The 15,343-nt window shown below is 35.7% G+C and overlaps 2 protein-coding genes across 3 annotated transcripts in view; one reads left to right on the forward strand and one right to left on the reverse strand.

The window, feature by feature from the left end:
- LOC128191425 (hemicentin-1-like) overlaps window positions 1-15,343 on the forward strand; it is a 79,855-nt gene that overhangs the window by 37,271 nt on the left and 27,241 nt on the right. The window contains exons 10-17 of the mRNA XM_052863479.1: window positions 254-397; window positions 1,443-1,571; window positions 4,601-4,790; window positions 5,078-5,160; window positions 5,301-5,488; window positions 7,803-7,884; window positions 8,152-8,283; window positions 12,963-13,094. Coding sequence (XP_052719439.1) covers window positions 254-397; window positions 1,443-1,571; window positions 4,601-4,790; window positions 5,078-5,160; window positions 5,301-5,488; window positions 7,803-7,884; window positions 8,152-8,283; window positions 12,963-13,094 — 1,080 coding nt within the window. The remainder of the gene's footprint in view (window positions 1-253; window positions 398-1,442; window positions 1,572-4,600; window positions 4,791-5,077; window positions 5,161-5,300; window positions 5,489-7,802; window positions 7,885-8,151; window positions 8,284-12,962; window positions 13,095-15,343) is intronic.
- LOC128156363 (uncharacterized) lies at window positions 8,302-12,970 on the reverse strand. 2 transcript variants are annotated; one of them, XM_052818467.1, is made up of 2 exons: window positions 12,830-12,970; window positions 8,302-10,770 (listed from the first exon to the last, which is right to left on the reverse strand). In XM_052818467.1, the coding sequence occupies exon 2, from the start codon at window positions 10,659-10,661 to the stop codon at window positions 8,751-8,753; it is 1,911 nt and encodes a 636-aa protein (XP_052674427.1). In that variant the 5' UTR covers window positions 10,662-10,770; window positions 12,830-12,970; the 3' UTR covers window positions 8,302-8,750. The 2 variants fall into 2 exon arrangements, with proteins under 2 accessions (XP_052674427.1, XP_052674428.1); XM_052818468.1 differs by lacking the exon at window positions 12,830-12,970 and adding an exon at window positions 11,917-12,018.

The raw sequence follows: 15,343 nt of genomic DNA on the forward strand, positions 1-15,343 counted from the left end.
AATAGTCAGCTGAACATTGGCAGTGGCCAGAAATAGTAAACTGGCAAATTCCAATAACAAACTTAATTATTTTATGTGAATGGAGACTCCAATCTAATTCTATTTGATCATAATTGGTTAACAAAAAGGATCACAGGGTAAAGCTCTGACTTTCAGTCGGCTGAAATGTAAGATACAGACATGAAAATATGACTGATCGGCACACCAAGGATTTCTTGAGTTTGTGATTTGAGACAAGATTGTATCTTTATAGTTCCCCCAAAGATTATTGGAGAGACCCAGATCAACATGCAGGCTGTTCTAGGAGATGATATTCACCTCCCCTGTAATGTGGAGGGGGACCCTAAGCCCACCATCATATGGCAGAAGGGAACCTCCATCCTGAGTGGAGGAGCAGGTGAGACAGTGGGGGTAAAACAGGTGACTTGAGGGGTAGGGCACAAATGAGATCATGGGAATGGGAGGGGCAGGGCTGTTTAGTTGAAAACAGGTGAGTGGAGGGAATGGGAGAGAAGAGGGGATGGAGGCATGTGAGGACAGAGTGGTGGGACACAGGTGAGTGGAGGGGATGGGAGAGAAGAGGGGATGGAGGCATGTGAGGACAGAGTGGTGGGACACAGGTGAGTGGAGGGGATGGGAGAGAAGAGGGGATGGAGGCATGTGAGGACAGAGTGGTGGGACACAGGTGAGTGGAGGGGATGGGAGAGAAGAGGGGATGGAGGCATGTGAGGACAGAGTGGTGAGACACAGGTGAGTGGAGGCGATGGGAGAGAAGAGGGGATGGAGGCAAGTGAGGACTAAGTGGTGATACACAGGTGAGTGGAGGGGATGGAAGAGAAGAGGGGATGGAGGCAAGTGAGGACTAAGTGGTGAGACACAGGTAAGTGGAGGGGATGGGAGAGAAGAGGGGATGGAGGCATGTGAGGACAGAGTGGAGGGGCACAGGTGAGTGGAGGGGCACAGGTGAGTGGAGGGGATGGGAGAGAAGAGGGGATGGAGGCAAGTGAGTACATAGTGGAGGGGCACAGGTGAGTGGAGGGGATGGGGTGGTTGAGTGGAGGGAGGCAGAGTACAGGAGGTGAGGAATGGGGGGGGGGGTACAATATAGTCAATGGTGATGGTTGTAGGGTGTGAGCTGGGTAGTTTGGTTGAAAACAGGTGTGTGGAAAGGAGCAAGTGAATACAGAAGGAGTGGGGAAGGGAAGAGGTCACTGGAGAGAAGAGGGAATGGATTTAGAGGCAAGTAAAAAGGGTGACAAAACCATTGAGTAGAAGAAGTTGGGAGTGGTCAAGGGTGAAGAACTTGGATTACAATGTGGAACAAGTAAATTATAGATAAATACAGGATGAAAAAAATTGTGGTTAATACAATCTGAAATAGATTTACTAAATGAGGCACTACCATGAAATTGTTAATTCAAAATGAAAGTTTCCTTGTCTAGATTACTACATCATGGAAAATGGGACACTTCTATTGCGGAGGACAGATGAGAGGGACTCTGGAATGTACATTTGTATCGCTCGTAACAACGCTGGGACAGCCATGGCACAAATCTTTCTCAGGATGTTTAGTAAGTGAGAAAGGTACCAAACTTTTGCAGCAGTGAAACCACAATTAATGTTACTTAAAATTGTTTTTTAAGGTATCACACCGGTAATTGTTTTCACTATATAGCACTACAGAGGCGAAAAAATTCTTAAAAATCAGTTTGTATTCCTCATGACAAAATAATCGGAGGAAATGTTATTTGTTACCTATCTCATCAGCTAACACCATAAAAAGGGCAAGCGATACTGCATTTTCTCAAAATATCTAGCTCCAAACAGGTCTACCCTCAAAACCACGTGTTTTCCATTTGTATGTAAACAGACTGCACACTCCCCAGGAAGCTGCTGCATGTGCCCTGAAAGAAGTAGTCCCTGTGAAAAAAGATTATCACCTAACAAAGTACATGAAATATCCTACTCAGTGGTACAAAAAATTTTAAAACTGAGTAAAGGAAAATGTAAAAATGCAGTCAAGGAAAAAAATAATTCTGAAGTATATATGGAACTACAATTGACTAAGTTCATTTTGATTGGCCGATTACCGGTGTGATACCTTGAAGAGACTCTAAAGATGTCAGATCCCTTTCAAATTTGCACCTGAGAATTCCCAATCAACTGTCACCAAATCCCCAAAACCCTGTCCCCAGGCTCCCAATATTTCTTTAGCTATTGAAGATTTATCTCCCTTACTCAGACTGAAGAAAATAGCACAGATGAAACACATTTGGAGCCTCACACCATGCATGACCTGAAGCCAATTTTTATCCTTAAAACAACAAGATACAAAATCACCTTGGTACCAAATCAGAGCATATACATTTTTCTTTAAATCAAAATAAAAATATTCCATTAGAGTCACTTCATTATGCAATCATTGCATAACAAAGAAGAAATTTACCCCTATTGTTCACACATTTCATAACTATATTGTGAATTATCAGGTCAAAAATGAAATCTGCATCTGGTAAATTTATATATCAGGTAAAGCCTGTTTACTTGTCTACACACTGCCATACTCACTTTTATCTAAAAGCAGCATTGTAACACAGGACAGCCAAAATGATATCAGCATGTAATGGAGCTCAGATCTGCTCTGACAACCATAAATCTTGCTTTGATGATAAGAAATGTAAAAGAAACAACGGGGATGCAACTTCATTCTGTGATTTATGTAACATTCTATCTGTAGAGCAAAAGTAGCCATGAAATTTCAATTGGACACACTTAATTATACCCCTCATCAGGCCATCCCTATAGAATTTGAAGAGAATTACTGATCAATGATGATTGACACATGTTAGATAATTTACAGCAAGAGCAATAAGCATATACATGGAGTAATTCAATAAGGCAATGCATTTCTGATGCATATTTACAAGAGAAATCACATAAGTGCATGCCATATCACAATACTAAAAAAAGAATCATACCAACCCCCATAGTTGTGGATATGGGTGGGGCATCTATATTGTACCCATACATGTTACATGAAATGATTTCATTCAAATTTTGACTTTCATTACTAAGAATAGGACAGGTGTGCTGAGGTTACCATATAAAAAATAGTGATATCTCCTTCTAAACATTTTAACAATGACTAATGTTTCAATATCTTAGGTCATTCAAACATAAATATCAGTATTTTTATTTTGTAAATAAGGAACTCCCCTCAAAATGTGGGAAGGAACTGATTTTTTGGCTATAATGCATAAAAACATTTTCTGGTAAACTGAAATTCATCAGTTTTTAAGGATGAAAACCATGAAAAGCTCCTAGATTCAATCGTGATGATAGTATATACACTTGACTCATAATGACCTTCTCAACTAAATGCATGAAACCTCTTTTCTACACAAAATATGCATCTGTGTGATCTTGTAAATGGTGTTAAAGCATGTCTTTGCCTTAAATTATTACAAATGGATAATTCAATGTAAAATAGACATACACATAGCACATATTTGTCCAAATCCTCTCATTCCTTGAATCATGACTATGTAGGAAATGAAATAAAATCTCACATAAGGTGAGCAAAAATCAAAAAAATTAAAGTTTTTGTCAAAATAATCCTTCGTTAGAGTGTTCATGTTCTTCTTCGCATTGTTTCGCACTTGTCGCCTAATTCTGTAACTTGCCCGTAAACCTAAATATTGGTCATTCGATGAAAAACTAGTCGCTGCGTACTCTTACGACAAAGTCTGGGGGCACCATATATGACTGCGACAACTGATCTGCACACTTTTACAGCATCTAGAACACAGAAACCAATATTCTAAGCTCCAGTGACTTCATATCATCCATTTCAAAAGGTTTGTATTATCATATATTGAAAATTAAATTTTTTCCACACCAAAAATCATCATTTTTCATATTTTTTGATTACAAAATTTTAAAAGCATTTTTCTATCTTCAGACTGCAGAAACAAATTTCTGTCATCAAGATTTGACATAAAATACTGAAAACTTGCATCTGCATGCATTTTTACAATTTAACACACAGCCCTTCAAGGTATCACACCGGTAATTGTTTTCACTATATAGCACTACAGAGGCGAAAAAATTCTTAAAAATCAGTTTGTATTCCTCATGACAAAATAATCGGAGGAAATGTTATTTGTTACCTATCTCATCAGCTAACACCATAAAAAGGGCAAGCGATACTGCATTTTCTCAAAATATCTAGCTCCAAACAGGTCTACCCTCAAAACCACGTGTTTTCCATTTGTATGTAAACAGACTGCACACTCCCCAGGAAGCTGCTGCATGTGCCCTGAAAGAAGTAGTCCCTGTGAAAAAAGATTATCACCTAACAAAGTACATGAAATATCCTACTCAGTGGTACAAAAAATTTTAAAACTGAGTAAAGGAAAATGTAAAAATGCAGTCAAGGAAAAAAATAATTCTGAAGTATATATGGAACTACAATTGACTAAGTTCATTTTGATTGGCCGATTACCGGTGTGATACCTTGAAGTAAGAAAAAGAATGATTTCAATGTTTAATATATGTATTTGTATACATTGATCTAATTATTCCCCTATGTATGACACAGTTCCTCCCAAAATTACGGACGTGACTCAGACCCAGTACTCTGTACAGCAGGGCCGGAACATCGTACTACCGTGTCGTGCCGAGGGTCGTCCCCAGCCGGCGATATCCTGGGAGAAGGACGGACAGAAACTGACGGGCAGTTACCACTACCGTCTGCTCAGATCGGGCTGGCTACTCATCCCCTACTCAAGGTCAGAATCAGACAAGTACTTTTGCTAATTCAAAGAGAAATCAATCAATAGAAGTATCGCTTCTTTAATTTATATCTTTTGGTCTCACAAATATGACATGGGTAAAATATGAGTACTTTCTTCATTGTTGCATATTTATTCATTGTGTATTTAGTATAAATACTCCCAGGTGGAAAATTCTACTAATAGTAAGAGTATAATGTGGGACTGCAGTGATTGATTTAGAGTTTATGATCATGCACTATGATATTAACATTTCATATCTGATACCGTATGACTTTTTCCAGGCCAGAAGACACAGGGACCTATCGATGTATCGCTACAAACACGGCCGGTCTTGATGAAGTTAGCATCACCCTCACTGTTCACGGTACACGCTATTTCATTGCTCTGTAATTCTTGTACCAGGTCAATTAAACAACATTAACAGAAATGGTTTATCCAGGAAATTTGATGTTCTCGAGGGATTTCAATGATGTTCTATCTGTTTAGTATACTTTTCTACTACAGTGCCCCCTAGGATTGAGAAAGGAGCTCGCCTCATGACTGGTACCGTGGGGTCAACGGCCAGAATCTCATGTAACGCAACCGGTGAACCACGACCAGATGTCACATGGTTAAAGGATGGCCGACTGATCAGGGAGGACAGGAAGTACGTAGTGGAGGATTCTGGGACTTTGTTGATCAACTCTCTGGATGTAAGATATGAATAAGGGGGCATGATGGAATGTTTGGTCAAATCTGTGTGTAATCTCAGTCATTGTGATACATAACATAGATATCTTGTATATTCAGCTATTACTTAAAATAAGATTTAAGGATGGCAATCAATTGCGAAATTGTTAAACAGTTAATTGCAATTTGCATTCAGACTGATGAACCAGTTACTCTTATCAATATACACAAGTTAGGCCGGTGTGTTCCCGTTTTGCACACATTTGATAATTGGGTATAGAACAATAGGTGTGATTTGTGTTGTGATAGCAATTATAGTCTGTTTTCAGTCAAAGATTTTACCTGGATTTTTACTTGTGTTTTATCATTCATTCATCAGCGCCATGAAACGAGAAGAATATAGATATTTTGTTGTGTTTTAGTCTTATAACTAATAACTATCACCAATTTTTTCATTTGATAAAATAAAAATCATATTAATATTTTTAGTCTTAAATTTCTGCTCACTGATAAAAAGAATAAGGATTAGATGATTTGACTTTCAACTTTTTGCCCATATACTTTATATAAGAAAGTCAATGAAATGAGGAAAAATTGCTGGTCCCAAGCCAATTGGAAGCCTATTCAGTGGATAGTTATATAATAAAGGGGAAAAATACACGGACAGTCATATGGGCTACTCCGTGTCTCTTTTTACAACTTACATTGTAGCTGCAAAATATATAAAACGCATGTTTATAATTGGTTGTTTGGTATCAACAGACAGATTATTGAGAAGAGAAACAGACCTTTATCACAAAATATTTCAATCTTTGAAGTACCAGCCTCGACAGTAGATCTTATGATCAACATCACCGCTTTAATATATTGCGGGTCCGACAAAGAAAATAATTTAAATATTGATTCGATATACCTCAAAGTGAAGAAGGTTGAGAATGTATGTATTAGGTCTACAATTGATAGGTTTTGTGAAAAAACGTTTTCGGTTTTTGAAGCATAAAGGCCCATGCATATGGAATTGCCTATTTATCATTATATCATCATACATTTTGTCTATTTTTTTCGATTATTCAAGCCACAGCAAAAATGAAAAATATTTAGCAGCGTTTTCACTAGACACATTTCCTCCATATATGTAGCGTGTACATGAACTTCCTAAAGGCAGGAAGTTGAACAAAAGCACTACATTCACAACATTTTTGCAATAATCTGTTTTATTTAAAGAAATTAATGATATTGTTCATGACCAAAATCGATGTTTAAAATTAAATTCAAGAACATGGATGTCAATTATTGTGTAAATGTGCGTTTATGCAATTTATATTGTAACAGAAATCAAATGTACATATCAATCGAGAGTAGATATATTTTATTTATTTCATTGTCAATTGCCCTTACAGGAACTGTTATATAGACTATAGCAATTATCTCACCAGGTCAAATTCCCGTTTCGCACACATTTTTTTGAAACCTAATTTCCAAATGTGTGCAAAACGGAAACAAACCGTTAGGCCACATAAAATTGAAATTTGAAATAATGGTTCTCAGGCCAAATTTCTCAATAGAAGATGAGGGTGGGTGGCAGCTTTTTTTTATTGGTAATAAAGTAGATGAAAGAGGCATTTTGAAAAAAAATAAACATTGGCAATCTTAGGTTCCAAAGGCATTTTAATATCTAGTGAAATGTACAAAAATGTGTATCATTGATGCAACATGGTACGATGTACAGTGTAGTTCCTACAGCAACAGAGAATGAATATACAACCTTCTTAATCAAATTTCAATGATTCCAGGTCTCCGTTAATGTTCAATGAATGTACAACCCTTGGAGTACCCTTCTATTATTGTCAATGGTAGTATAAATTTCCCTTGCTTTGGACTATTTATAGAAACTACACACATGGTTTAGTTTTATACACATTTTATATCATCATCATCAGACTTTACTGTGCATGACAGGACTAGAATAGTAAATACAAAAGTGATTTTATCGGTATTCTTTTGATAATAATGCGATAGATAAGGGTTAAACATGAGGTGTTCCAAATAATGCAAAAGTGGATAGGCGGCTGCATTACCAACTCTTTATTTCATTAAAAATGCAATAAAATTTGCAATGGGGCCCCCAAGATGGATGCACTCAGGCTTGAGAACTATAATTTCAATTTTATGTGGCCTTAATGTCAAATTATTCTTTTATTTATTAACTATCATAAATACCACAAAACCATAATAGGAATATTCTGTTTATGTGTAATTCATATATATGAAATATATTTATCGTAATTAAGCTAAAACAAGCAAACAGATATATACACATGTCAATTTCGTATCCAGGCTGATGACACAGGGAGCTATACCTGTACGGCCATCAACGTGGCAGGGAGGGACTCCATGGATAGAGTACTCAGGGTGCAAGGTACATGTTTACTTTGAAATAGACTCATAGCATAGACTATAAGGTCATGTTCTTTGTTATTATAATCAATTTACTTTTCTTGTGTCTTCTTAGTCAATTTTAAAATGGATCAACCTGTAAAAAATATGTCTGGGATATCAGATTTGACATCAAAGAAATATTTCATTTTGCAGATTGACATTCAATTGCATATTGATCGCATTGAATTTGTTTTAATATTTGATATTAATGTCGTTAGATTTGATAGCTGCAATATTGATATTTTAGTCCCTCCTAAGATAACGGTGGCCCCCAGAAGTCAGGAAGTGATACAGAACAGCAGAATCGTGTTGTCATGTGCCGCCACTGGAATTCCTGTCCCCACGGTAACCTGGACCCTCAACGGAAAACCTGTCCCAGGTATCTTGGTTCTTGGTTTTTTATAGCATAAAATCAATCTGGTTTATTATTATTTTATTCATTAAGTAAGTCCAACATTTTTTACAATACACAATTTCATATTAAACATTGATGCATCTAGCTTTACTTTCAAACATATTTGTTAACTTAAACAGCCTTTAAATGTTTAAATTCTCACCAAATCAGCAAAATGTCTCTAAAATAATTATTGTACAGTTGGAGTGGAACTAATGCTGTTTCAGAATGTTCAAACTAGTTAATAATGATCAGCTGGGTCATATTTTGGCAAAATATAATTTAAAGGTAACACTACATATGTTTCACGTACTGCTAACAAACAACAGGAAGTAAACAAGTTGCATAGTACATGTACAGTTGTCAAATGTTGCTAAAATAGACTCTGATGTATTAGTTTTGTTAGTGTCTTTCAAACTTATAATGATGTCCCAAACAAATTAGGCAATTATTTACTGGTTTGAGACTACCTCCTGTATTCTCCTGTGTGTAGCAGATTGTATTTTGTGGAATGGATCCTGTGTGAGTGACTGTTGGTATGAGTATAGAGCAGCCTGGAGGTTCCCTGTGATCTGTTGACAGATCCCCAGGATCTCCCAGGTGATGTCTCTTTGTATATAAGATACATACAGTCCCTGATCATGGTGGACTAGGACCTGTAGCTCATCTAGAGCTGCGTGTGATAATGTTGTATCAATGTGTCTGTAACACAAGAACTCTAGGAAGTGTAACATTACAAACACTGGGATATATAATGTGAGCGACTTGTTCTGTAGAGCAGACTGTTGTTCTGGTATTAGTTCACTGATATAACAGATATCATTGTCAAGTTTGATATCCATTGCTACAGCCTGTCTGCTCTTTGTAGACCAGGACTGTCCCCCTACAGCCTCAGTATACCTCTCTCTGTCTACACGTCCATTATACATCAGATATGGCTGTGCTAACTTGACCTTTGTCATGTTTACAACAGATAAAGCTTCCCTGTATCTGAGTGTCTTGTGATAATACATGGCAGTGTACAACATGTCAGAAACACACCCAAACTTTACTGCTAATTTCAGCATGTGACAAGACACTTTGTCTGCAATATACATTTGTTTGTTGACACCTGTGTTAGTGTACATGTTTTGTAATTGAAATGCAGTACACTGAAATGAGGAAGCTGTAAGTATGCGTAATGGAACAAGTTGATAATGTGTCAGGGGTGAATCTACCAACTGTTCTATTGTGTGTATGAATTTGGTAAGGACAAAAAGATCTTCTGGATGAGCAGCTTGTTTAAAGGACTCTTTCACAAGTTCTACATCATAATCAACTTCACACCTCATTATACTTTCATCTGTACAAATATAAAGTCTGGGATTGTACAGGACATCAATGATGTAGGACCTGATAGAGGAACTCTGTAACAGACAGGCCAGACCTTTCTTGTACAATTCATGTAACTGTAGGAACAATCTGTTTTGTGCTGAGCCATGGACCTTTGTCAGAAACATGTTGTTTTGTGGGATAAAAAAGTTTGGACAAACTCCCTCATACACCCATCTAAGGAGGAGATTAAAACAGACCCAGAAACTGGCCAGGAGATTTTGTGGACACCAGTGAGGTAGTGTGTTTTGTTGAATGGCCCAGAAAATTGTTGTCTTCATGTGATAGGAACACAACAGTTTATTGGTTTCTTCTGATTGTTGATTCATTACATCTTTTAAGAAAAGTTTTAACAATCCATAAGTTAAAAACTGACAGTGATTCATTGAGTAAGCTAGTTTATATTCTGCCTGAGAGAAAGAAAGTCTCCATTCTTCATTTAAATAGGGTCCTAATGGGTGTCCTATTGCTACAAAGTGACATCCATTTCTGACAATGTAACTGACAACTTCAGAATCAGGCCATGAGTGACATCTGTCTGTCCACGAGGAGGCAGACACAGGCCAAAAGTCACTAACAAAACAGAAGGCATGGTCATATTCTTGTCTTCCTCCTATTATACCACTAGCACAGGGTCCGTGTACAGTAGAATTAGGTTCTACTACTGAACAAGTTAACCGTCTGTATGTAGAACTAGATATATAGACTCTGTCATTCATTCTGACACATGATGATTGGACGTCTCTGTCTGTTGTTGGTGTCAGTAACTGAAGTAGAGTGAATCCTGGTGGACTCTCGGAACTGTCAGAGAGAATCAAGGTTGTATTGGCTGTGTTGTAATACTCAGACCGAGACATGTCCATGATCACTCGGTGGTCGTTTGGCCAGAACATAAAGTCCAGATCTGATCCCTCCAGTCTGAACCCTTCTCTTATACTTCCACTCACCATCGAAATGGTCCCATCATACGGTGTTTCTCGTCTATTCACCATCTCCCTGATGTCCTGTGTCTCCCTCCTGATTGCTACCTCTTCTGAGGTCCCCACTATATCACACAGTCCCACAAAGACTGCCTCTGATATGTACTCCAGTCCCTCACATCTGTCATTAATAATATGAGTATTTTTAAAATTTTAAGATGTTAAGATAAATTTTGATTTTTCATTCACATCATATTATTGAAATTTAGTCTGCTGTTCTAAGTGGATAGTAGAATTTAATATAGAGTCAAAGAACTGAAATATTGTCATTAATTCAAAAGTTTAAGCATGTAATATTAATATGTCAATCAATCATCCATCCTCCCAATATCAGGGGACATTAGTCCATTCCTAGCTGACATTGTGAGGATGTCAATCGATCATGGAAGCTCTATACATTTTGGGGGTTTTCATTAAAAATTCAGGAGTCACTAGTCCACTAGTGAATGGGGATATTTATTAATGTTCTTTAGTTGACTTATCAGAAGTGATATATTTCCTAGATATAAGGAAAATCTAACAGAAACATCATGTTATATGCATGTGATATGTATCACCAGTGAAATGACATCCATTTTAATTTTGATAACCTTTAGCAAATATTTTCATAGTCTACATTGTTTTACCTTATTCTTATCATATATTTTCCCATACTTGGGCGTGGTCACATATGTATGTCACTGAAGACTAGTCTACTTTAAAAGAACTATTCGTTATATCTTTAAGAACCAATTAATTCACTTCCTGAAATGTAATAAATTCAATAGAATCCAAAATTCTTAGTGTATCTTTGTGTTTTTGCAAGGAATTTTTGTTGATGTAAATTATATAACATTTGACTTTGTGAATGTTATACCGTATGCAATGTTTTATATATAGGAGTTTTTTAGCTGACGATTTATTTAATGTGTTGCTATCAGAAAATATCCTCATTTTTAAATGTTTAAGTGGAGTTTATATTGGAATAGTTAAAAATACTACTTTACATTGTAATTGAAAATCTTTGTTTTTAGTTTTTATCATATTTGAAATAAGGAAAGAGACTTTTTCAATGGTTTAAAAATGGCTTGATCTGCATATGAAATAGGTCATATAGGATATATATATATAGGACATGATTGTTTATCTATTAGCTTCTTATTATTCAAAATTAAAGAAACTTTAAAAATCTATAAATTAATATGGCATTTTTAATGATAAACTGAACATCTATTAAAAAATTGTGACTATATTTGAATAAAAATTAGAAAATTTGATTTTCACTTACATTCTTGTTGGAAATGACTCCATTTGGAAGGCAAAATATACTGATAACACCAGGGGAATTATCGAGCTATTTTTACTTGTGGTAATTTTCAGATGTTGTACTTTTATTTTGTTTTAAATTTTCATTTATTGTCTTTGATATTAACATAAAGGTATATATTCAGAATTTAGTATTACTTGTTAGATATGAAGAAAATGTGGTCAAGTAAATTGACCCATTTTTTTTTAGTTGGCTTTTTTTCAAGTTTACCCAGTACTCTGCTACCGTTATAGATTTGGTATTCTGCATGGTATTGGTGTATATGTTAAAAATTCCCTGAAAGTGTGACGTAGTATTTACATGTAGTTTTTATCCCCTTCGTAACATCAATGCTGTGCATGTGTTGAGCATTGTTTCCTGATTTACTATGTGAATGTGGAACTATATATAATTAAATTTAAAAAAGAGATAATAATTACATGCATTTCCTTGATATACATTTAATTTCCTCCACAGTATTTTATGATGCAAGGGGATACCTCTTGTAGCAGTGCTCTTGTTTAAAATTGATAAGGAAGCAACCTCATTAAATGGATTTCATCCATAAAAGGGGGTGGGTTGGTGTAAACTTTTGCTTATAATAAAAATTAATAGGAAAAAATCTGAAGAAAAGAAATAAGTAGAATGAATATTGAAAAATTTGGATGCAAAATAGTTTAAAAAATTTTTAATTTAAAATGATACATTGTTACTTGATTTAGATATAGAAGCCACCACTATAGTTTTTTTGAGTCTATTGTTGGTCAGGTAGCATTTCATAAACATGAAATTATGAATGTGTACTGATCGAGAGAGAGAGATTGAGAGAGAGAGAGAGAGAGAGAGAGAGAGAGAGAGAGAGAGAGAGCATGCACACTTAATTGAATCAGATTACCAATTAAAGATATTTTGTTGATCTTTTATCCTATAATTCATGATTTTCAACTTCCTCTGCCTTGTTTTCATCATACATGATTTACAACAAATATTGCTGCTGCTTTGGGTAACGAGAACTTGGTTGTTTTCAGCTTCTCCAAGTATAAATGGGCGGAGTTTCCTTCACATCCACCATGCCCTGCGACAGGATGCTGGGATGTACACATGTATTGCTGAGAATCCTGCTGGTTTGGTGACTGCCTCTGCGCCTGTACTAATGAAAGGTGATAATAAGTTACCACTATTTCATAAAATACAGAAAATTACTTAAGCCATGTTCAGATATTTTTTAAAACATTCAAATAATGTAGTAAAAAAAAATCACTCAATACATGTATTACCCTTTGACTGATTTTAAAGTACATTTATTGTGCACACATAAAAAAGTCTTTAGAATAAATATGTATAGAGTTAAAAAAAAAAAAAAAAGAGTCATGCAAGTGATATACAACTATATTGTTTAAATACAATAACATGTGGTCTATGGAGGGTAATCGTGTTCAAAAATCCAGACATGTAAACTTGTAAATCCGAATATGCAATCCTGTTGATGTGTGAGCCTGAGTATGAATATGTGTAATTCTGATCGTGTAACCTATAAAACTCGGGCATAAACACGTGTAAGATTTGACACAGTTCCTTCGCATGATGCACATTTTGCAACTTTATTGTTAACATAAGTAAATTAAACCTTCAACTTTGCACACTTTCAATCCGTAGTTTCTGAATTTGTAACTTCAGGCTCAGCAAAAGCACATCTGACATGATACAAATTGACAAATGTATAGTCTACAAGTTTGTCGAATTTTGACATGACCTTATATGGTAACTGCCTTGCTGCGGAAAAAGGCATGCCGTAACCGCCGGAATGGACGAAAAATAAACATAATATTTAGCTTAACTGTTGCAATAAGCTATTAATGAACGACACCTTTTCTATCGAAAACACCGGTATTATTTTTAGAAAAAAAATTTGAGGTATGATTGAAACTGGACCAAACAGGAAGCGGTTCATGTAGAAAAAAAATCGTTGCCGATGTGACGAATGCGCTAATTTCCGTAATATAATTCTCATGGTATTATAAAAGGAAATGCCTAATATCTTATTTCTCTAAAAAAAAATCTGACATGTAATTTAAACTGGAATATAAGTTAATGCGTACTCTTTTCTAAAAATGAGACGGATCAAGAAATTTCCTAAGGGGGTAAATATATTTTGAGCGGCATGGGGTTAGAAGACCGCCGTGAGGTCCCATGTAACTCCATTGTTTCAAAATTCTAAGAATTTTGAGAGATAATTTTTAACTGGGTTTCTGATTATTGAAATAGTAAAAATGGCGGGCGGGCGAGTGGCTGTCAAAAAGGTACCCTTATTGTACCGATAACTCCTCGAACAGTTTTCAAGGTAGGAAGTTGTTCTTTTGCAGATCAATTATACATATATCAGAGGTATGCAAATTGCTAGTATTTTGATTTCTGATAATTTAGAAAAAAATATCAGCTGTTGAACTTAGTCATTTTTGGGCAAAAACATTGCATATAGAGTACTCCATTTCTTTGGATAGGTAGTATTTATCAATTCAGGATTGACAAATGGATTATGGATTCTGTTCACACAAAAGAAAACCCGGTTTGCTGTCACACTGACACCTTTACTCTTGTTATTTTTCTGAATTAGTTAGAATAAACGACCTGCAAAGATTTGGTAATTTTTCGCGGAAAAATTTATGTTACTTTACATGTATTTATACATGTACTTTCTTTTTGTTGTGTAAGTGAAAGATAAATAATAACACAATCTTCAATAATAATAAAAAAAACCAGCGCATATTTTTTGTGCGCCGTAAATTGAAGTTTTACTATGGGAGGCACTGTAGCTCCCAGGTCGTCCATCTGATTTTTTTCAGACTGGGAGCTACAGACTTGCAGCTAGTTCACAAGTGGCTGTAAAGCTGTATTATAAAAGCTCTCCAGAAAATTTTTATCAACCAACTTCACAAAGTGAGTCTGTATTGAACCGACATTCAGGACGTCATACTCATATCCCGTAATAATTGCTTGAAATAATAAAAAAAAATGCCAATTTTTACCTTCATGATAGGCTTTTTTCCCTATTTATTGCCGGCAATGCAAAGAAACATTTCTTAAAATAATTTATACACATTTTAATTTCACGACAGTTAACCTTATCTTTGGAATTTTTATTCATTTTTTTAAAGAGGGTGTCGCTTCTTATGTCTCATATTAATCACAATCTCAAAATTAATGTCTTTAAATAATTTGTTTTTCTTATCAATAACTTTGCAACTCAGCTGGCCGACTCCGTGTAATTTTTTGCGGGTGTGTGTGTGGGGGGGGGTCTTGTCACAACTTTGTGGTAGTGATGAGGATGCATTTGGAGATATTTTCTTAATTCAGCCGAGGCCTATACTTTAACAATTTGTTGCATGTACTCTAATAACAGTGGCGTCGG

The sequence above is a fragment of the Crassostrea angulata genome, chromosome 7 (genome assembly GCF_025612915.1).
Source record: "Crassostrea angulata isolate pt1a10 chromosome 7, ASM2561291v2, whole genome shotgun sequence".
Lineage (NCBI taxonomy): Eukaryota > Metazoa > Mollusca > Bivalvia > Ostreida > Ostreidae > Magallana > Magallana angulata.

Coding starts and splice junctions, on each gene's coding strand:
- LOC128156363 (XM_052818468.1), bottom strand. CDS start 11,939: ATGGAGTCATTTCCAACAAGAAT. Junction 10,771..11,916: donor GAGTCATTTCCAACAAGAAT/GTAAGTGAAAAT, acceptor TATTAATGACAG/ATGTGAGGGACTGGAGTACA.